Source organism: Embiotoca jacksoni, unplaced genomic scaffold (assembly GCF_022577435.1).
Source record: "Embiotoca jacksoni isolate LCO1_2020_lvr unplaced genomic scaffold, fEmbJac1.0.p SCAF_6, whole genome shotgun sequence".
Taxonomy (NCBI): domain Eukaryota; kingdom Metazoa; phylum Chordata; class Actinopteri; family Embiotocidae; genus Embiotoca; species Embiotoca jacksoni.
This window is the reverse complement of record NW_027185414.1, coordinates 8,216,355-8,240,398: the sequence shown is the minus strand read 5'-3', so window position 1 is coordinate 8,240,398 and position 24,044 is coordinate 8,216,355. Positions and strand designations below refer to the sequence as shown.

General features: G+C 41.5%; 1 protein-coding gene across 2 annotated transcripts in view; it reads left to right on the top strand.

Moving 5' to 3' along the window:
• The first annotated feature begins 6,334 nt into the window (after positions 1 to 6,334).
• LOC138213314 (protein unc-13 homolog C) overlaps positions 6,335 to 24,044 on the top strand; it is a 106,643-nt gene continuing 88,933 nt past the window's right edge. For both annotated transcript variants that reach the window (XM_069174338.1, XM_069174337.1), the window contains exons 1-2: positions 6,335 to 6,890; positions 13,182 to 17,451. In XM_069174338.1, coding sequence (XP_069030439.1) covers positions 13,380 to 17,451 — 4,072 coding nt within the window. In that variant the 5' untranslated portion in view covers positions 6,335 to 6,890; positions 13,182 to 13,379. The remainder of the gene's footprint in view (positions 6,891 to 13,181; positions 17,452 to 24,044) is intronic.

Genomic DNA, 24,044 nt, shown 5'->3' with positions numbered 1-24,044 from the left:
CTTCAGTTATGAATTTACCTTCAGACTTTGATCATAACTGGACGGTTTATATGGAGAGGTGTAGAAAATATGCCACTACCCCATCAACCTCTCAACACCCCCGCCTCCTCCTCCCGACCCCCCTCCATTTGTAATTCACAAATTTTGTTGTTGTAGACTCCCAGCAACAATATTGCAGTCTCTCTGGTTCACCAGGTGCTAATATGATGAAAATGTTAATCCTGTCCTATAGCGCTGAGGGCAGCTCAAATTGGTGCCAGCTGTGTGTCGACAGCTGTGTGATTTGAATGCATTCCTTTTTAATGCGCTTGCTCTCTTCTCAACATAAATGAAAAGATATTTTCCTTCAAGCTGATGGTCATGTGGTAGATTTAATGCAACATCAGCCCAAGGCTATCTCGTTATGCTTCAATGGAAGGATGTCAACCACTAAAGGGCTATATAAAGGCCATCTGCCTGTCTCATTAGTGCCAACTTTCTTGTGTTTCTGCCTCCAGATGATAAAGTTCTGTCGTGGCAGATCGTTGTATGATATTTCTGATTCTTATATACAGTAAACATTTCTTAAATGTTTACCAGTATTGACGTTATGTATGACTATGCGTTGCTTCTCTGTAGAGCACTTTGTAAATTCTGTTTTTAAAGGTGCTATATAAATAAAGTTATTATTGTTATTATTATTATTATTATTATTATTATTATGTAATAATAATAATATATAAAATTATATAATATTTTTTTATGCATACAAGTCTTGTATCTGCAAAAGTCACAGGCTCACATTGGGGCATTTGGAATCCCTACTGCAGGTCAGAAAAAAAAGCAACACACATACAAAAGTATATTCATTTATGAGGAGTGCCGGAGTTATGGTGGTCTTTTCTGTGTTTTATGTAGTGCAGTGAGCTTAGCAAGGGGAGATAACCCTATGCAGTAAAAGATAATGCAAGGTGCATAATAATAATCACAGGAGCTTGGCCAACAGAGAACACAAATACGGTCTGACTGGGAAGCTAAGAAGTGTGTAAGCTGTATTATATTTATACGATGACATTCAGAAGAAATTTAAGGAACATACCTAATGTGCGTTTTAAGATGCTTTTCAAAACTTTGCAGTGATTCATCCTCTGACACTTTGATCAAAGCTGTTCATAAGATGGTGAGCAGTGATGGGAAACATACACTTTTAGCTCTCAGCCTTGACTTTTTCAAACAGAAAAAGAAATTTGGGTTCAATCATGAATAAGACTCCAGAGTCAGTGCATTTCAAGGGAGGCTCATTGTACATTCAAAATTCTGACTGGAGCACTAAACATTGAGTTTTTAAATACTCGTGCTTGGAAGGTCTTTGTTGGCTACATACCAGCATTCATTGCAGGGCAGGCTACAGAACACACTTTGCATCTTAGAAAGCAAATATTTTGAAGTATAAACCACAGCATATATTTGAGGATAGCCTTAACAAACAAAGACCACAAGTTGACCACAAAATATCTTGTGAAATACTGTAGCAAAGACATTTTTGATGAGATTTCAGCAGAGGTGGGATTGACCAAAATGTTACTGGTGTGATGGGTGACTGTTTCCCATTCTGTAGGTTCAAGGAATCCGAAAAAGATCATTTCAGAACATTAAGCTCAAATTTTAGATGAGGTCAAATTTACTGCCGATGCAGTGGATTTAATATCTCTGCTAGTTTAGTTTGCGTGTAACAATGAATACAATTAAAAGACATTCAATCTTTTATCACAATATGCCATTTTTAGATTGTTGTCATTTAGAAATGAGATTGCATAGAGGCATGAATAGAGATTGTGATTTTATGACGATTAATTGTGTAGTCCAAGTTACATGTGAGCTATAGAAGATCTGTGTATCATCTTTATAATAAAAACTGCAAATGTGGTATTGGGTCAGCATATACACAGAACAAGACCGGATCCAAGACTGATCCCTGAGAAACACCAAAGCTGCTGATGAAGAATCGCAACCCTCCCCAATAGACTGAGACTTAAATCATTCATACTTCCTTCATGTCAGCTTTTCAGCCTATCCAAAAGGGTCCATCCTGTCAAATATAGCATGGATATTGAGTAGAGCCAACATAGAGTCTGTCTATAAAATGTCAATCATGACACAAAGAAGCATGGTTTCTGTTGAGATTGCAGAAAGCAGGTTGGAATTCATCAAAGAAAATTCCCAGAATGTGCAGGAATGTATTTGGATAGGAGCAGTGTGGAGATTAGATATAACTATTGTTCTGTCAGATTTCAGAATCTTAATCAGTGTTTTCTAGGTACAATGGTTGCAAAAAGTACAGTGCATCAGGAAAGTATTCACAGCGCTTCACTTTTCCCACATTTTGTTATGTTATAGCCTTATTCCAAAATTGATTAAATTCATTTTTTTCCCTCAAAATTCTACACACAATACGATAACGTGAAAAAAGTTTATTTAATTTTTTTTGCAAATCTATTGAAAATAAAGAATGAAAATATAACACATTCACAGCCTTTGCTCAATACTTTGTTGAAGCACCTTTGGCAGCAATTACAGCCTCAAGTCTTTTTGAGTATGATGCTACAAGCGTGGCACACCTATTCTTGGGCAGTTTCTCCCATTCTTCTTTGCAGGACCTCTCAAGCTCCATCAGGTTGGATGGGGAGCGTCGGTGCACAGCCATTTTCAGATTTCTCCAGAGATGTTCAATCGAGTTCAAGTCTGGGCTCTGGCTGGGCCACTCGAGGACATTCAGAGTTGTCCTGAAGCCATTCCTTTGTTATCTTGGCTGTGTGCTTCGGGTCGTTGTCCTGTTGGAAGATGAACCTTCGCCCCAGTCTGAGGTCCAGAGCGCTCTGGAGAAGGTTTTCATCAAGGATGTCTCTGTACATTGCTGCATTCATCTTTCCCTCCATCCTGACTAGTCTCCCAGTTCCTGCTGCTGAAAAACATCCCCACAGCATGATGCTGCCACCACCATGCTTCACCGTAGAGATGGTATTGGCCAGGTGATGAGCGGTGCCTGGTTTCCTCCAGACATGACGCTTGGCATTCAGGCCAAAGAGTTCAATCTTTGTTTCATCAGACCAGAGAATTTAGTTTCTCATGGTCTGAGAGTCCTTCAGGTGCCTTTTGGTAAACTCCAGGTGGGCTGTCATGTGCCTTTTACTGAGGAGTGGCTTCCGTCTGCCCACTCTACCATACAGGCCTGCTTGGTGGAGTGCTGCAGAGATGGTTGTCCTTCTGGAAGGTTCTCCTCTCTTCACAGAGCAACGTTGGAGCTCTGTCAGAGTGACCATCGGGTTCTTGGTCACCTCCCTGACTAAGGTTCTTCTCCCCCGATCGCTGCGTTTGGCCGGGTGGCCAACTCTAGGAAGAGTCCTGGTGGTTCCAAACTTCTTCCATTTACAGATGATGGAGGCCACTGTGCTCATTGGGACCTTCAATGCTGCAGAAAGTTTTCTGTACCCTTCCCCAGATCTGTGCCTCGATACAATCCTGTCTCGGAGGTCTACAGACAATTCCTTGGACTTCATGGCTTGGTATGTGCTCTGACATGCACTGTCAACTGTGGGATCTTATATAGACTGTGTGTCTTTCCAAATCATGTCCAATCAACTGAATTTACCAGGTGGACTCCAATCAAGTTGTAGAAACATCTCAAGGATGATCAGTGGAAACAGGATGCACCTGAGCTCAATTTTGAATGTCATGGCAAAGACTGTGAATACTTATGTACATGTAATTTTTTTTTTCATTTTCTATTTTTAATAGATTTGCAAACATTTTAAAAAATATTCTGAGAAAAAAAAATGAATTTAATAAATTTTGGAATAAGGCTGAAACATAACAAAATGTGGAAAAAGTGAAGCGCTGTGAATACTTTTCGGATGCACTGTAGTTGGAGACAGACAGTGGTGTTCAAGTTGTTCACATGTAAGAATCCGGACTTTCTTTTGGTTGTGTGCAACCAGCTCACAGACATAAGCAGGTCACACATCTTTAACTGTACAACTGTACAAAGCCAGGAGCTGTTTCAGGAATAACAGATGCACCTCAAGTTTGTTTCTCTTCTATCAGCACTTGGCCTGTCTGATCTTGCGTTTCAAACTATGCTACATTACCTTCAAGGAGAGTGATTGAACTAGAACAGGCCTAGTTTTTAACATCACAGACATTTTAACACTGAGAAGCAGTGCTCATTAAACCTGTTTACCGGATCATTAGAGTGCACAGAGAGGTTAGTGTTTACCAAATCAGAATACTTTGCTAAAAATATCTTCGTAGATTCACTGTAAATAATCTGACACTCAGTTTATTTCCCTGTCTTCAGTATACTCCACGTTGAGGACAAAACAATAATAACATAGACGTGGCAGTATAATATTAAGAGAGAACCACAGACAGAGAAAGAGAAGGATAATTTTTTTTTAGTAGAGTGGGGGATGGAGGTGGAGAAGACCTCAGGAGACTTGGCTTGCTGTCCCTTGGCAGCTGAAAGCACAAACAGTAGCAATGGTCTCTTTCCAGAGAAGGCAGAAAGTAGGATAGTTAAATACACAAGACAGAAAGAGGCAAAGAATGAAGCTGAAATAACAGGAGAAGGGTGAACCAAACAGTGTGCCATTAGGGTTTTATCCTGTGCTGATAGCAATTAAATCAGTTAAACAGCTGTACATTAATGAATGCAACACAACCAGACACAACTAATTTGCTCATTTACCCCATCCTTAGATCACATTAGAGTTGAACTGAACCGCGTCAAATGCTAAAATACATCAGTGGTTGCTCTGCTATCTTTGTCTGAACACAAGTGCGCTGCAGTAATTGGCGAGGATCATTTGGGTCAAATTGACTCCGAAAAAGCTGAGGTTCTGGGTTGCAGTTGCTCTTATCACCAGCAGGAGGCGAGCGGGAGCCGCACACACACACACACACACACACACAGCATCGGGATCTGCATCCCCCGTTTCCTCTGACCACCACCCCTACCCGCACAGCGCCACACACGTTTCCAAAACATCCTATCTCTCTCCCATGTGACGGAGAGAGAGGGAGAAGGAGAGAAAGGGTGAGGAAAGTGATTTAGCTGGAGGGCCAGACAATTAGTGGCTGTTGGAGGAACGCATGACACACATCTCCCGAGCTGAGAGAGGAGAGCAAGACTGACAGAGGGGGGGGGGGCGGACTCGCGCGCTCGAGAGGAGCGAGCAGAGGGAGGGACACGGCTTTTATTTGAATGCTTAATCACCACCGAGGCAGGGGAATCAGTGAATTGACGTGGATTATCACGCGAGACTCCACCTGCAATGTTTTCATCTCACGGCGTCCGTCTTCATTTTGTACCTGTCAACATGAAATTCGAGCCTCAATTCGCAAAATGTCACACAAGGACAAACGAAAGCAACTGGCAAAATGTACCTGTCCTCAGTTGCCCTGTCTTTTTTTTAATTTTACATTCCTTTTCACAGCTGTAAAGTTCAGCCACATGCATTTCACCACGATGATGGTGTTTAATACACGGAAGCACATCTATGACAAAAATCTACGAGGCCAAATGAGCGATCGCGTTTGACGACATTTCCACTGAGAGGCCTAATTAGATGATGCGTGAGCGTCTCTGTGTGTGTGTGTGTGTGTGTGTGTGTGTGTGTGTGATACAGATGGGAATGGCCTGCTGGAGACTAGAGGTTGGGCTCGCATCATGAATGTGTTTGACAGAGAAGAGAGATGAAAGTGCGCTCCTCGTGCCCCTCAGGCATACCCGCAAACCCGTGCGCGAAAAGAGAAGCGCGCGCGCGCGCGCACGCCACTTGCACGGCCCATGACGAAAAATGTAAGCAATACCCGTGTAGCCTCCAGCAACGCTGCTCCTGAATGGACTTCTGTGTTGCTCACGGTCCGTTAACATTTTTGCATCGCTCTAATGTTCCCACCGTCGGAATGGAGCCTGTAGTTTTTTTTTTTTTTTTGCAGTAGAGTGATACAGTTATCTGGCCAATAAGAATAAGGCTACACAGTCACACACACTTTTTCACCATCACTCCCTCTTCCCTCCCTTTATTTTTGCTTCCATTACACTCAAGGCATCTCTCGTGAGCCCGAGTTTGTGTGTGTGTGTGTGTGTGTGTGTGTGTGTGTGTGCGCTCACTGAGAAGGGATGAGAGAATTGAGCGCGCACACATAAAACCACTAAACACACACACACACACACACACACACACACACACACACACACACACACACACACACACACACAGAGCGACAGAGAGAGCGAAAGAGAGAAAGAGTTTTGTATAAGGGAGGGACGGGAGGGCTGGAGAATTCCAGCCGGGGAGCAGAGCCTCAGTCTGGGCAGCCAGGAGCAGCAACAGCGCTGTCTGCCTCCCCATCAGCGCCACCCCGTCTGCATTTTTGGACGAGACACCCCGTGCTGCGAAACTGTCTACGAGCAGGGGTGTGTGTATGTGTGTATGTGTGTGTGTGTGTGTGTGTGTGTGTGTGTGTGTGTGTGCGCGCGTGTGTGTGTGAGACAGTCGTGGAGCAAATAAAACCCAGCACCTTGCGGCGTTAAAAGGCAGTGTATTCGCTCCCCCACAGGGCGAAACAGTGCGGGGCACCGTCGGTGGCATGGAGGGGAGGTGTGTGCGCGCGTTTCTTCGCGGAGGCAGGGATGTGGGATGTGGTGTCTGACGGTCGCGGAGAGAGGCTGTGAGCTCTGGTATTAGCAGGCAGCTGCGCACCGAGCCACTCTCTCCCCGCCCTCCCTCCCCTTCCCAGCACCGCTGCTCTCCTAGCACCGACCATTCGCTGAAACCGGGGAATCGGCTCCACACGGCTCGCTGTGCTCACTACCGCTGGCGTCCTGCACGGGGATTTGACACGACCAGGTATGTGCAGCGGCGCAAGCCCATTTGGGCGCCGGATGCGTGTTTGCATGGCGTGGGGATATTGACTGCCTGACTTCATTCTGTATCTTGTTGCTTCCCTCCCATCCCTCTGTGGCCCTGTCAGTGGATTAATGAAACGTTAGTTGAGAAGGATGCGGATAAATGGCATCATCTGTCGATGTAGCGGAGGTGAAGAAGACAAAAAAAAAGCAAGGTGTTGATGCTATTTAATCATTTTGTTGTTTATTCTGAAACCCCTAATCTGACACCAACACTGTCGAGTCCACAAATGTCCCATTGCTCTCATTCTCACCTTTCCCCATGTTGTTATGCATTACGCACAACACGAACGCATGTGAGCAATGCTGTTGTTTCACACTGAGCAAATGCGGTGAGACTGCTTCTCGTCATGCCGGCCAAAGAAATGGTAATATTTTGATTTATGTGGGGAGACAATCTGTTGTGATGTTGGCTGGTTTCCTAGGGCTGCAGGCAGATATTTCACTGTTGGGAAATAGACTACACAGGTTAGGAGGCAGAATGGAGCTGAGGATGGGTGTGAGGGCAAGACGATCCGAGGATGCACACACCCGCTCACGCTCAGCCCAACCACTACTGTATTTCGCTCTTTCTCTCGGAGCGGCAAATGCATGCTTCAAAGCAACCATGCACGGAAGCATGCATGGTGCACATGTGTGCGCATGCACGGCTGCACAAGCGGACGCACGGGCATGCACACACCCACATGTAACACTAATCCACACTCGGCCATAATCCATAATCATGTGTTCTGAAGACATGACGTAACACATGAGCATCTCATCTGCATGCATCCGTTTCTGAGGGTTTGCACACAAATATTCCTCAGTCTCACCCAAAAGGATGAGGCAGTGAACAGCACATCACAGCATGTGGTATAGCCTAATTGCTTCCAGCATAATCACCTCAAATGGGCATATTTCATCAGGAGAAATAAGCAGTTGTACTATTGTGAGAAATAGGTTAGCATGCCTCCAACTGACACTCATTTTCATTAAAGGAGAGTGGCCGAGATTGTACAAGCGGTGAGAAATGGAGTGTTTTAGAGTGCTCTGCTAATCAGATGCATTAGTAAAAAACGGTGGAAATAAGTGTGTGTGTGTGGAGGGGGGGGGGGGGAGGGTTGTAAGGCAGGGCCTCAGAGCATAGGGAGTGGGTGTGGCTGAGGTGCTCCCCGTTTCTCTGGAGGTTTCTCTAGTCTGACTCATAAATGGGAGGGACTGTTCTTCAGAACCACAGGAATTCCCAGATTTTGTTTTGTCACAGTGCCCGCCCATCTCTGACCAAGAGTTGTTTAATATGTTATTTTGAGGAAGCCATCTCTGCCGGAACAGTTGGAGGTTCAGTGCCTTGCTCAAAGCCTCGGAACCTCAGAAATATAAATGCTGGAGCAAGCAGCTCAAACATCATATATGTTCACGTGCATTTCACAGCCGTTGAACATATGACATGCTTAAAAGTGTCATATTTAAAACACAATGATGTTAATCACATGATGTAATAGTACAATAATAGCCTTATTTTATAAAGCACAGGTGTGTGCGTGTGTGCCCATATGTTACTCACATAAATTAATTGTGACTCCACCTTTTGTAAAAAACCAACAGCTACTTTCCACTTATCTCTACACAGCTGCTTCAGAATGGGATCTATTACACTGAATCTGCTTATATTAATGAAGATGAACAAGCACCCCGATACTGTAGATCTAGATAACATCTCAGCCTCACGTGCTCGTCGTGATGGCTCTTTATAGATGGTACAGTATCATTTGCGGCCCATTTGTCTACAGAGTCGGCTCACAGAGGCAAGTATTTGCACATTCTCTGGTCAAGTTGGTAAAACACATGAGTAGGATAAGGTGATCTAGTTATCTGTCATCCTTTTCTCCTCATTCTTGCATCATTACACTCTAATAGGATGATGCAGGCGATACCTGGTGGGCATTAGCAAGTCATTTGCGCAACTCCAGCTCTGGAAGAGGGTGAATGCTTCATTTATCAAACCTTAACATGCAGATGTCAGGATGTTGGCTCTGTTCGGTGAAAGGCAGCTCCCTAATTGGTGATCAACACTCATTAAACACTAGTGCTCTTTCAGTGTGATTTGTCCAGACAGAGTGCAACCACAGTGCAGCACAGGGCTTCTTGTAAGTGATGTTCCAGTGTCTGCTACAGTAAACAGCGACACATCCACGACACCAGCAGCCATGATTATGGCATCACAGATGCATTTAAGTAATTGATTGAAATTACCCAGAATTCAGTGGTAGGCGTCTGTTGTGTAGACTGTTGTGTAATTACAGTAAAGATGAAGCTTAAAGCATGTGTAGGGCAAACATAGTTTAGAAAATGCACTATTACAAATTCCAGGATTGGAAGGGTAGCAAGATTTAATTTTTAGAAACAATGAACAGAACCTCAAAAACAGTGAACAGAATCTGTGCTTGTTACTAAATGATCTATGAACTTGGAATTGAATTTTTTCAGAGATGGAGGCGTATTTGTTCGTTCACGAGTCCCCAAAATGACACAAATCTCATATTTACTAAATATGGACATTTTTTTTTTTTTTTTTTACTGTGTTGGGTTCAAGATTCCAAGAAATAATTAAATTACATTTTTTATTGTGAGAGAGAGAAAAAAAAAAGTAACAACTTGAGTTATCAGCCTACGCCATGTACACTTTCAGCATATTCCTCACTAATAGAGTAAAATATCTGCAGCTGAGAATTTGCAGCACATTTCTGTTCCTCTGCCTGTAGTTAGACAGCATCTCCTGTTAGGTGTGTACCACCTGCATGTCTGCAGCCTCTGCAAAGGGCAACACCAGTTTGTTTGATCAGAAGCCGCTGCACCGCTGACCCATTGGGCGGGGAAAGAACTGCTTCTGCTCAACAGCCACGACACATAAAACCAGTTCTTCCTGCTTCAGGGCCATGACCTTTACTGGTGCCTTTCAAAGGCCCAAACCAACATGTCAAGCAACACATAACATCTAAGGAGAAACAGAGTTTGATGCCAATGTTGATATTTGTGAAGTTTTTGCTCTTTAGCGATGAAACATTGGCAGTTGTTATGATCATCCACCATATTCATTTAACTTCATCGCAACAAATTGATTTCATTTTTAGACTCTGCTGTTCTGTCACTCAAATTTCTATCTTATTCATAATCTATGTCTTTCTATTTTACTTTATTTTGCTCATTTTAATTCACTGCATTCCACTCATAATTTCCATCTTCTATTTATTTCATGCCCACATTTCATTCTGCTCATTATATTGTGTTACTCCAGTGTGTAGATAGTAGATATATTCATGTATTATAACAGTCCTTCGTGGTATGTCTTCCTGCATGCTGTTAATTTCAGATCTGGCTTATTATAAGTAAAGACTTGTTTTTCAATGATAATTAAATGGTGCCGCATGTGACGGCATAACATTATTTCCCCATTTTAGTTAATTTTAATGACTAATCCTGCTGAAACAATGTAAAGTCACAGCATGTCTCAATCTGTAAAGCACTGAACCTGACAAACTATTGCGTTAATTAAACCACTGATGGTATGCCAGCATGCACATGGGATTTGTCTTCCCTTAAACAAGGTGCTCCCCCCCCCCCTCGCCTTCCTCTGTTGAACACCATCCATCACATTTAAAGGTGTAATATGTAACTTTCCTGCACTAAAATGTCTAAAAATGCAGAGACCGATGTTATGTATTTTGCAGAGTTGTGCACTTACATCATCCCAAATGTTTCCAGCAATTTTCAAACCCAGAGAACACCATCATTTTAATCAAGGTAGCGGTCTGTTGCATTAGGTAATCTGTCAGTTGCATCATATCCACTTTACTCTGTCTACTTGCTATAAGTTCCAGGGAAACACTTTCCCCGGCTGCTCTTCAGCAGCCTGGTGATAGAGTTGTACCATGGGCCGGCTTGCACTGACTACTGGCAGTCGACTAACTACAGCAGCTAATTATTGGGTTTTTATGGTGCGCATCCATGCCTCTAATTCACTGAGCCTCACCTCTAACACTGCAAATACATTTCTTTAGAGTAAATGTACTACTATGACTGAGGGAGGCAGAGAAATAGCTCAACATAGCAGCAGGGGAGTGAGAAACCATCGCTAAATGCTAATGGTGGTTGTTTTAAAATGAAGATAACAACTCCCATGATCCAATGCTCCTTCACAACATCATCAAACGCCATCTTTTCTTATTGTTTTGACTGAGAGGTGCCTAGCAGCAAGAATTACATACTGTGCATTTAACTGAACTGCAATCAGTGACGAGGCATCTTGTTTTTTTTAATTCATTCTTAAGGCCACTAAACAGCCAGATAGTCCAGCCATACATGGTGTTTTAAAAAAAAGAAAAATAAGTAAATAATCCACCTGTTCTTATGTGCATATTTAGATGCAAAATTGACCCTTTGAATAAAATCATCTCAATGTGCTCTCTTCTTCTGCAGTGGTTTAATGGCACTCAATTATTTTGTATTAGCCCCCAACTCCTAATATTCATATACCAGTAGTAAATAGAAACCTACATTCATTCACAGTTTCTTTTTAAAATCTTCTGAAATTTTCTTCATAAAATTTGGACCAAACTTGATTGACACAATTTGACTGTGGGTTGTGCTGTGGCTCCTCTCAGATTTATCAAGCGGATTCAAGTTTGAAATTCAGATGAGCGCTGGTGGTGAAAGTATAGTTTAAGCAATCTCAGGACATATTTAAACATTATCTACCGCGATTTATTTATGCGGGGACAGTTTTGGGTCACGACCCATCAGCTGCAAAAGGCTGCTCTTGGCTTTACGCCAGTCTGTGAGAGCTGAGTCATGAAACTCCTCATACCATAAAATGCACTGTATTCCTTCTTCACCTCATCATGTCATCATTTCATTTGTGCACCTTCCCCCCCCCCCCCCCTTGTTTTCCCACTTTAAAATCATACTGACCTGTGATCTCGGGACAGTTTTGAATTTTAAATGTACATTGCAATTAAGTTTAAAGTAAAGTATTATTTACTATTGTTAATAAGCTGCAGCTCACCTATTAAGATTGATACTCTCTGGAGCTGGAGTTGTACTGAACAGTGGATAAACATATATGCTGGCAACCATGACTTAAGCTCTATTTGCCAATGCCTGGTCGTCCTTTAGAGCCCAGCAATAAAAGCTAACCGTGATGCTGTGTTTCACAGCTCATTTGAAGTGAGCATGTCTCTGTGGTCATGAGACTGCAGACACATCAAGCTCTAAACCTCTAAACCTCTAAACCCCCAGCTGTCAGATCCCCGTGCACTACAAACACCCCTCTTTTGACTCAGTTGACCAGTTCTACTCTACAGAAAACACACACCTTTCAGAGCCACCCCGGGCTGTTGGAGGTTTAACACTATGCAGCATGATTTATTCTCTGGTCTCTTTTCTATGAGCCTAAGATGGCTACTTTGCTTTCTTTGTAACTTTATAGTCGACTCAGGTGCTGAACCATTCCAATTACACTAATTGGGACATAAAATGCATGACAACGTAAGTCATTAACTTCATCAATTTAATTATTGAAAAATTGACACCATCCTAATTAGATTTGATACGTGGAAAACAATAAGACAGTCTTGTCTTGGAATCAGATTTGGAGAATTTGTGTGATGAAAATGAAAACGAAAAACAAAGATGAAAAATTGCTTGGAGCTTTTCATCAAACCAGATATTTATTTGAATTCACTTTTTAAGTATGATCATAGTTTAGTTTGGTGCTGCCTCTGTTCCATAGACACTCTGACAGGAGTATTGTAGCACTGAAGCAATTCGAATAATTGGCTGTAGAAGCTGGATCCATCAATGTAGCCAGTGGGTCTATTGACCTTGACTGACACGGACAGATGTACAGTACATGATTGTATACACTGCCATGTTCCTCTCTTTGTTTTTTCCTCTCTCTCTCTCTGCCAGGACCTCTTGCAGACAGTTGAATATCTTTCCACGTGGATGCAGTTTAAGACAATTGTTAATAATGCGTTAAATCAAATTATTGTCCTTAGTTTCAGTGTTTAAATAATTTGTCAGTAATTTTGTGTAAAGGTGGGAGAGCCTTTGATGTGCAAATTGAAGATTTGACAGATTGTCCACTCTCCTGGTAAATGCAATGTAACATCTCAATATCTGCTGTGTACTTGTAATATGAAAATATGTGACCAAATTGTAAAATATATATATATATTTTTTTGTCTTACAGAGAGATGCTCCTTTTCTGGAGGAAGGAAACTGGATTTAAAAGTTTTAGTAAGTCTCGACGCGGACTGCGGTTTTAGTGACTGTGAGCTGGGCTCTCACTGTCAAGCACAGGTTGACTGTGTTCAGCTCACCAACGCTGTATTCCCAGCCAACTTCTCCTTTCACTAGATGATAAAAACAGTGCACAGGATTGCCATCCATGGTTTCTGCTCTAATCAAGACCATATCATCCTACATTGAAAAGTTTTGCAAAGGAATGTTTACAAAGAAATTGGCAAACCCAATAAAGAAGAAAGAGAGAAGCGAAAATAAAGAGCCCAAATTGACCACTGATTTGCAAGTACACAATCTAACAATCTCTACCACACTGAAGACTACAGTTAAAAAGATTTCCAAATGCTCTTCGGCACGTAACATATCGCTTGAAGAAGACGACGGAAAGACCGACTGCTCATCCTTGTCACCCACTTTCAGTTATCGTGTCGCTATAGCGAATGGACTCCCGAAAAACTCTCTTTTTTTGAATAATAATGAAAGTTTTTTTCCTGAGGATCTTTCGATTGATAGTAGTTACTCTGACTCCTTGAGTGAGACAAAACCTGTCCGGAGACTGGATGAGCATAAATCACACACTATGCCAGTGAGACGAAACAGGAAGAGCCTCATCAGTTTGGCTCCCTCTGATGGCAGTTCGGAGGGTGAGCGAGTGGAACGTTCCAGTCTACACACACTCCGGCTGGGTGCTCTACGCAAGTTAAGAAAATGGAAAAAGAGCCAGGAGTGTGTCTCCTCGGACTCTGAGGTGAGCAATTGGAGGAAAACCCTGGGTATCCGGAGCAAATCCTTGGACCGTGCTGGACGCCAGCAAAAGAGCTCAACTCTGGAGCCTGGCTCCTCCTCCACAGGTTGCATCAGTCAGACCCAGGATGTAATGGAAATGATCTTCAAGGAGCTTCAGGGGATCAGCCAGATAGAGACAGAACTTTCTGAGCTTCGTGGCCATGTGAACGCCCTAAAAAGCTCTATTGATGAGATCTCTAGCAGTGTGGAAGTAGTTCAGAGTGAGATTGAACAGCTTCGCTCAGGATTTGTCCAGTCTAGAAGGGAAACACGTGATATCCATGACTACATAAAACAAATTAGCCACCAGGCCAATAATTCAACTTTGCGGTTCCTCAATGTTCCTGAAGAAAAATTAGAGAAAACAGAGAATCTAATATATAAAATACTAAAAGATAAACTGGGTTTCATTGATGCCCATAAAACAATTAAAATTGAGCTTGCTCATAGGTTAGGGCAACAAAGAGAATGTTCTAATGCAAAACCCCGCCCTATTATTGTTATTTTTGCAACAACCCAAGAAAGGGATATAGTCTTGAAAAAATGCTACAAACTTAAAGGAACAGGCATCACAGTGTGTACTGATAGCTTAACTCATGATGGAAAAGAGAGAAAAGACAAAGCAATGTCTTCCTCACAAACCTATGAAAGCATGGATATCAAGGTCTCAGGAAAGGATAAAGTAGTGGAGAGCGATGACTGGGACTCGATGGACAGTGATAAAGAATTGGATGAATTAAGCAGAAATAAATATGCAATGGTCATTTCAAAGCCTGTTCACAAGAGCAAATCAGAGAAGAGGAGGTCCCATGACCATAGCCGGCCTGGAGATGAAGCAGGTTACTCAGGCACAGTTCACTATGCTGATGATTCTTACTACGACCCAGACAAGCATGGAAAGGCTTATTATTCTGATTTGACCCCCGGTTGGCTTTCCCAGAGTGACTATTCCACCCCAAAACTCAGCCGCTCAGAGTCTGACTGCTCAAAACTTTGCCAGTCATACTCGGAAGACTTTTCAGAGAGTCAGTACTTTACACGGCCAAATGGCTGCTCCCTGCTGTCCTCCTCAGATCAGGAGCTGTGGCAAAGAAAACAAGAAGACATGGCCTCCTCCTGGTATGCTAGCCCCAGTCATGCCCTTGGCCATGATAATCAAACCTATGAACACAATGAGGTTGAGACTACAGAAACTGTTGACAGTGGGGTCAGCAATGGACTTGTCTGCATATCTGGGGATCGAAGCCACTACAGTGGCTCGCAGGTCTCTCTGCAAGGTGATCTGTCCCCCTGGAAAGACTGGCATCATCTGGAGCAGGGTGCTGACTCTGGCTTGGAAGCCTCCATAGAGGTTAGCAGTCCCTTTGACCCTTCAACCATCCCTGGTTTTCCTGAGAACATCACTAAATGTCAGGAGGTTGATTTACAGTTTGAAGGAGATGAGGAGTTCATGATGCTTGACAGAGAATCTTCTCTACCACCTATAACTACTCACATTATTCCTCCATCCACAGAACGGGAGTCTGTCATCAAGACATCTACCCGACAGGCTAAAGAGGGATGTAAGGGTATCACAAAGGAAAACACAAAAGTGTCATCTAAAGATACCCCTAAAGCTGCTAAAGTGACACATAAACAAACTAAATTGGCCCCTAAAGAAGACACCACCAAAATATTGCCAAAGGAAAGTCCCAAGGTATCTGCGAAGGTTCCACCTAAAGTGTCCTCTAAAGCAGCTCCTAAAGAGGCACCTAAAGAAATTTTGCAGCTAAAATCAACAGCTAAAGAATCCCCTCAAGCCCTCCCCAAAGACAGTCCTAAACCAACACCTAAAGATACCACAAAAGAAACAATTAAAGAAGTATCTAAAGTGACACCTAAGGTAAGCTCTAGTGAGGCTACCAAAGTCACTTCTAAAGTGACCCCAAAAGACAGCCCAATAATGACTCCTAAACAAAGTCCAAAAGAGTCACCTAAAGAGAGCCCTAAAGTAACCCCGATTGACACCCCTGTCTTGACCCCTGTCTCGACCCCTAAAGAGTCCCCTAAAGAATCTCCTAAAGTCATTGCTAAAGAACCCCCACAAGTTGCACCTAAAGAAAGTCCAAAAGTCGTTGCTAAAGAGGTTACCAAAGAAGCTTCTAAACTACCCCCAAAAGACGTCCCAAAAGAGGTGCCTAGTGTAGCACCTAAGGAAACCACTAAATTACCTCTGAAAGAAGTTGCTAAGATTCCACCTAAAGAGGCCCCAAAGGTAGCCCCGAAAGAGAGTCCTAAGGTGACCCCCAAAGAGACCCCTAAAGCTGCCACAGTAGAAGCCCCGAAAGAAGTGCCGAAAGTAGCCTCTAAAGATGGCCCTAAAGAAGCCCCCAAAGTGGTCCCTATAGAAAAATTCCCTGAACTGGATGTTAACCACAGCTTTCACCAGTCCCACAGTAAATCCTCAACCATGTACCGCAGTCAGAGTGAGATTCGAACAGAGAAGGTTGAGGAGGTTCCAAAGTCTTGGAGCAGTAGACTCAGCATAGATCTCAGTGAAAAGTCCTTCGGTTTTGGATTTGGATCTACTCTGCAAAGAGCTAAGTCAGCTCTGGAGGTTGTTTGGAAGACTGGACCTCAGAATCCCCCTCCTCCTCCTGAGGAGCCGACCAACTCCTCTTCATCATTTATGGGACGTTTCCGCACCATGTCCACTTCCAGTGCAAGTAACTCCACTACTCCAGTAGACTCAGATGTCTCATCGGAGCCCGTCTTCTACAAGACAGAGGAAGAGAAAACAGGTGCGGGCTCTGGGGAACAACTAGTGGACAATGAGACCCACTATGTTGAAGTGATGGAGCAGGTATTAGCTAACTTGGAAAACAGAACTAATGCTAATGAGACAGAAGAGACAGAGGAGCCTGTGCAGGAGTGTGAGACTTCTCAGGACTATGATGTGTCTGATGACGTTGAGGCCTCTCAAGACATTGATGCCTCTCAGGATTTTGAGGGCTCTCAAAATTTTGAAGCTCCACATGACTATGAGGCGAGTAAAGAGGCACATGTTCTGGAGTATGATTGCAGTTTGGATGAGCAGTATGATGAAGAATACATTGAGGATTATGGAACCCATCTCACCGAGGACACTGCAGAATATGACGCAATGGTAGAGTATGTTGATGTAGAAGAACCGGATGAGACTGAGGACAATGATGTGACAGAGGAGATGGAAGAGGGCGATGAGTTAGAGGGGGTAGAGGAGATAGCAGAGGAGGCTGTTGAGGTATCTGAAAAAGTGGAAGAACAGCAGGACCATGAAAACAAAAATGTTCCAGAGGAAAAGCCAGTGGAGGTCCTGCCCAAGAAGCGCGTTCGACCCACATTCAAGGAGGCAGCTCTGAGGGCCTATAGGAAGCAGATGGCGGAACTAGAGCAGCAGATCCTGGCTGGGGGTATGACTCTTCTTATTGTTCAGCTTTTGTACTATTTTACAAGGATGTTGATTGTTAATACATGACAAGTAATACATGTGTTTCTTCATATCATATTTTATTGGAAGTATAATGACTGCCCATCGAAACAAAGCACCTGGGGCTTTATTAACTATATGAGGTTTTATAGTCTTAGCATCAACTATAAATTTTTAATACCTTCCATGACTTTATAAAGTAGCCAACACCGCACAGTGTTTGCTCTTTGAGATTTGTCAGAACTGAAACAAACAAAAAGCAAACATGGACATCAGGGCAAGGGTAATGTACAGTATATGAAATGGTACAACAGTCAACTCTTCATCATCACATGTTGGAGCTTTCTTGAAGACAGCCACAAAGATACTCTCCAGTGCTACCAACTGTAGACATTATAAGGAACATTGACAAAGAAATCTAATATAATAGTTGTAAATAAACAACAAGAAACAAAGAAAATGTTGTGGTCAATTATGCTAAACAGATAGTATGATTCGGAAAAAGGGGAGTAATGTACAATATAGACATTTTTTTAGTTAATGAATCAAAACCTACAAACCCAGTATGATTTATTAATCCTAAACATCCAGTAGGTCTTTGACACCAGTGGAAGTCTGACCTTAATGTTTAAAATTATGTATTCAGTTTTGATAGAGACAAACCAAGGACCTGAAACTTGGTGGTTCAATATCATTGGATTTACTGGAACCCCAGACTTTGATCCAGTTGGAGGATGTCTTTGAACTGGTCATTTATTTAGAGTTAAAAACAAAAAAACAAAAACTGGAGACGGAATCTCTGTGATGGTGGATGGCAGTGTTACTGGTGGCATGGCCTTTGTATTATGACACAGTACTCCTGCAGCAGACAGTGACTTAAAATTGTCAAACATGTTTTTATGGAGGTTTATCGTTTATCATCAAAATGTAATAGACCTTAAAAGTGACAGTAGAACTGGCCTCCAAAACTATACCATCAATTCCTCCCAATGAATAAAAACATGACTACAGTCTGCTATTGAATGCCATTGTTGTGGCAAACAGTTAAAGCAATGTTGAACATGAAGTCTGTATATATTGACTTATATATTGACTTATCACAGAGAATATTCTGTACTTATGTTTGCGCTACAGTATTTTAAATGAGAGGCATTTTATTCACCATATAGCTGAGGATTGTACCAATTCTCCCATCAGTCTTTTTGTGTCAAACTTATGCCTCACTGCACCAGTTGCCTTGAGTCAAAAGGCCGTATAGCTGATGGGTCAAGGCCTACTTAAAAATGAGATTGATTCATTGATGGAGCAGTTTTCCACCTGGAATGAAAAAAAGACACAAGGGAAATTCCACTCTTACTTAAACTCAAAAAGCTCTTGACCTACATATGAAGCTGCAACTGTGATACTCACGCTGAGGTAGGTTAGTTCAGGAAATACAGGCTACACCTGAACACTGGCTCTGTGATAGATCTGTGCCCAAACGTCAGCATTCACCAAACATTCTGCAGATAATACATTTATCACTCAAAAATAAATAATAATAATATAAAAACTTATCTGGAAGTTCTTCATTCTCTGTCATATGACTAGAAGTGAACATGCCTTCCTTAAGACCAACAAAACAGAACTAATATGTTACATAGAAATGACACCACAGTATATGCGACCAATATGTGAATTATATCTATGTCCTACATATACCACATATTATCATTTAAGTTATTGCATTTAATTAAGTTTAAATGTGGCACAAACGTTTTAACAGATATATACTTGAGTAACTCATCAATATCAACATATTGGAAATGTATAGACTGAAGGGATGATTTTCAGTCCAGCTGATAATTAATTTTTGAGGCTTACCCAGGTATTGATTTTTGAGAGTTAAACAAAAATCGAATATAGGCCTAAATTATTATTATTATTTTAGTATCACATTTACAGTAACAAACAAGCATGGTTATTACAAAAGTGTGACAGCTACATACTCAGCAGGACATTTTAGATTTGAAAAACAAACTTGTCAGTGCTCTGTCGTGGATGATTTATAAACTGGTGACATAAATCTACAATCCACGTTTGACATTTTTGCACTGCAATTTCCTGCTCTTTATTGGCTGTGACAGTGGCAGGCTTAGTCTCACACATTGCTTTTTCTGAGCTACCAGGCAAGAAGAATTAAGAGTTGATTTGAGTGACTGACTCATTGACTGATTGAGTCACTCCTCATTGTTAAATCGCGTATGTGTGAGGTGAGGCATGCAGCACACTCCGGGCATAGTGTATGACCTCAAATGAAAATGTGTGACCAATTCTCCTCACTGTTCAGTGGCTTTTTGGCTCTTTGTTCATCTTTTGATGAGTCAGTTAGCGGTCTCATTCTTTAGTGTTTCTGTAGTGTTGATTCTGTTGCGTTTCCTGATTTTGTGAACAGTATTAGCCGGGATATTAAAGACTAGTTCAATTTCCCAATTAACAGTGCAAACTAGAAGGGCAGTCAGAGAGAAAGACCTCTGCTTAGGTTGATAGTCCATATACTATGATGTCCACACCTGCAACCGTAACCACTCTCTATGTCTGGATATGTTTGCAATTGTGGAAATATTAAAATTCTGCCACTTTTTGTTCTCCCCTATGAAACTGTCCGTGTGCTCCATAATGACTGCTTTCTGTATTACGTGTAAGCAGTACATGAGAACTACTGTTACCTTCAATGTGGATTGTGATGTGTTGTATTTCTAGAATGGCCAATGTTTTATGACTACTGAACTTTACTAACATTTTAAGATGAATGGCATTTAATAATCTAAATGCCCTTTCTTGCAATGTTAATATATATATATATATATATATATATATATTATATTTTATGTTATAATTATAATAATTTTTTGTAGATCTGAAACATGATTCAGATTCGCTCCAAAATTTAACAGGTTCTTCATTGATCCAAGCTACACCCTTCCACCACATTTCCAGTAGCCGGTAGATTTTCGCTAATCCAGCCGACAAACAGACAAACAAACAAACAAACAAACAAACAAACAAAAAAACAAACCAACAAACCACGCTGAAAACATAACCTCCTTGTTTGAACTGGATGGAACAGGCTGAGATGAGAAAAAAAAATATTTAAGGACAGGAGGAAGCAAAAAAGAAGGAACATTTATGTTTGTTTACATTAAAAAAAAAAAAGTCATATAAAATGGTCAAGTTGTTTTCAATTAGTTTGTATATAAGTTTATATTGATGGTAAGATCACTGTTAATATGGGAACAATCCATTGCTAGCTATTTTATGCAATAGTAATGTAGACCTCTGACAACAAAACATTATCATAAAAAAGTCTTCACACTTGTTTGCGTTCTTTTTGGTTTTCAATTCATTTTTTATGAACTCAATAGAATATTGTAACACAAATAAAATAATTGGGTTGCTGTTTACGCTGTCATCCAAAGAACTCTCAAATGCGTTTAACACATAAAATATGGTCAGTGCTACTTCACATTGAAGAACTCTGAACATCTGCCATGTTTTAAGCAATCCTTCAATATAGCATTATCCCCAACTACCTGACACTTAATGCATTTTGTTTTACAAGTTGATGAAAATAAATTTTTAGAGACAATGGGCACAATTTGTTTGAAATTCATTACAGTACTGATGGAAAAACAGCCATAGATGCATGCACACTCTATACTCCCCCTCATTAGCTTCATGCCTTCATCTCCTGTAGCTGATGTGTGCTCATCACGCTCGTGCTCTGAAGTGTGCTGGCTGGTCTGTGTGGGAGCTGTGTAGGGAGTCTCAGCAGTGCTGCCACTCATGCCAGGCTTGTCTTCAACTGGCTACAGCAGCGTCTGTATTCAGATGCTAATTCACACTCCCAAGGGCATTTTGTAACCAGGTCAGCTTTGCTTGGAATATTTATAGAGGTCTGCTGCTGGTGAAGTTTGCTGCTTGCTCCTGGGGGAGCAAAGGAGGTAGACCCTCTTTATGCTTAGTGCACCATTTCTCAAGAAAGTGTGGATATGAAAAATGCAGCTACAGGGAATGAAAAGTCTCTGTTGTTGTTTTAGGTGGTACCATCCAATTCAAGGCATTGACTGATTCAGTAATATTGTTTGGAGAAAAACAGGGGAAGCCTCTTCTCCACAGTTTACACACGCTCACAACTGAGAAGCTCTGGGTTTCAGATTAAACGCTTAAATCACTGTACTAGCTCTGTGATTGCAGTGTTGCCCCATTAACATCATGCTTATGAGGGTTGATAACCCATTTTACCGTCAATGCTCTATTACTGGTTCATGCCTTTAGGGATTCTATTTTTGCGCTGTAATATTGAGGTAAATAAACCCTCTGACATCAGTCCGCCACAGCCTCAAACACTTAGTCATAGTTGGAAAATAACAGGAGCTGAGGGGAACACTGAGTGCTAATATTTCACATGTACTGTAGTTGTATGTGTTTTCCTCTATAGTAGGAAATGGTCTGGTCATGTGGTGTTGTTTGAGTCACCAGAGGGTCAAGCATTGATCAAATTGGTTGTGACCCTATAGCTGACGGGTTGGGGCGTATACCACATGGGTGCAACTGCCGTCAGCAGCAAGTCTCTGGTTTGGTTCCAGGCCGGATGGACCTCACCTCATGTCATCGCCCTGCTCTTGTTCCCTACATTTCCTGTTTGCGTAGAGTGCGCTGTCTGAATAAAGACAAAAGTACAAAATAATAATAATCTTAAAAATATAAATAAAGAGTTGGTTGGCTCAGGCACCCAGGACATCTCACTGAGCAACCATATTTGATCAAAGCATGCAGGTTGCAACCTCCCACTCCACGCATTGCTCTTTTCTCTCATGTTTTATCACAGATTTATTTTCTCCATAAAGCAGTTAGTAATATTATTAAAGATGCAGCTTTTACTGAGCTGCTGACAATATGAAATGTTTTCGTTTCACTGCCATTTGTACTAGAGCGTGTTGTAAAACATGAAAGAAAGTATCCGGGTTGTATATCCCAACAACAGCTTCGGGAATGTGAAGCTATGTCAAGCCGTGTTGCATGTTTGGACTGGAGCACCATTTGTGTTTAACATGCTTTTGCCAGAACCCTTTGGCTAAAAATGTAAAAGAAATGAAATCGTAATGTGAAGCAACGGTATTTAGACAAGTACGATAGACATAGATCCACATGACTTGGCAACCCAAGACTGTATTACAGACTCGGACCCACTAACTCCATTCACATACTGGACAATGTAAATGATCTCATTTTTGGACAAAGTGCCTCCGCTTTGTGTGATTTTAAAAGTCCTAAATCCTTATAAGCTCATAAACAGTTTTGCAGTGAAAGATCTTCTAATTCACAAGCTGGCAAACTGTAAGAGAACAGTCATACTGGCATTAGGTGGTACTCCTATTTTTGGCTCAATTATCAAACAAAACAAAACACAAATCTTTTAAAATCATTCAGCTGTGTGATTATTTCATTAAGTCCTCGGCTGTGGGTTTAGCCAGTTGTATTATTAACAACAAAAAAAGCTTCACTATAATCTTGGGCTTTGATTTTTTTTTTTTTTTAAAGTGGGTTCTTCTACTTGCAGTGGGCAGATATGTTCAGTATTGGGTTATGTCGAGTAGAAAATGGACAGAGACAGGATTTTACTGGTTAGTCCTGCAGCATGTGCATGAAAAGAAGATATTTAACTTACTCTGTGGCAGTTCTTAATTCTGCTCCACTGACCTACCAGGGCGATGTTTTGCAAAATCACGACACAAAATCAAAACACAGACTCCAACTCGCCAACAGAAAGGCAGCAGGATCCTATAAACATTCAACACGGAGTGACGTCAGCTTTACATTCCCAATGAATGCCCATGATTATATACAAATAATTATACATAAATAGATAATAAATAAAAAAAAATATATAAATGGAGCATGCTATAATTGTCTGTCATGTCATTAAAATAAAGTCAATGAATTCACAAAGACACAAATTAATGTAACTAATGTCAAGCTAAAGCCCTTATATACAGCAGACATTTTGCTTTTAAAAGCACAGGTGTAACTAATCACATTAATGATGACTGTGTTCAGTTTAGCTTCAGTCCTGTGAGTAAGCCGCGACAATGAGCCAGCGGATACAATGTTGTGTCCCTGGATCTAAAATGGACCTAAACATGATTCAACAATTTAAAACGTAATGAATCAAAGCTGTGCTTCTGCTTGTCTTACCTAAATGGAAATAAAAAATAGTTTTAAGCAGTCTGAACACACCCAGGTGAGTCTAGCTAGCACAAAACAGCTTTTCTACTCTAAATTTTCTGGGCTGTTTAATATCCTGCGCAGCAGAGCGTTGAGCAGAAGGTGGTAAGTAATGAAAGCTGAACATAAATATCATGAAAGTTGAGCTCATCAAATTTTGATTTACTTACACTGTTTCATTTAAATGTAGCTTCGTTCTGAACATATTTTGAAGTTAGTTGCGAGTCGTGAGCGGTATGCTGGCCTAACTGAAGTTGTTAAAATACTTTATGTCATTAAAAAGATTTACGTGTTGTGTTAAACTGCAGG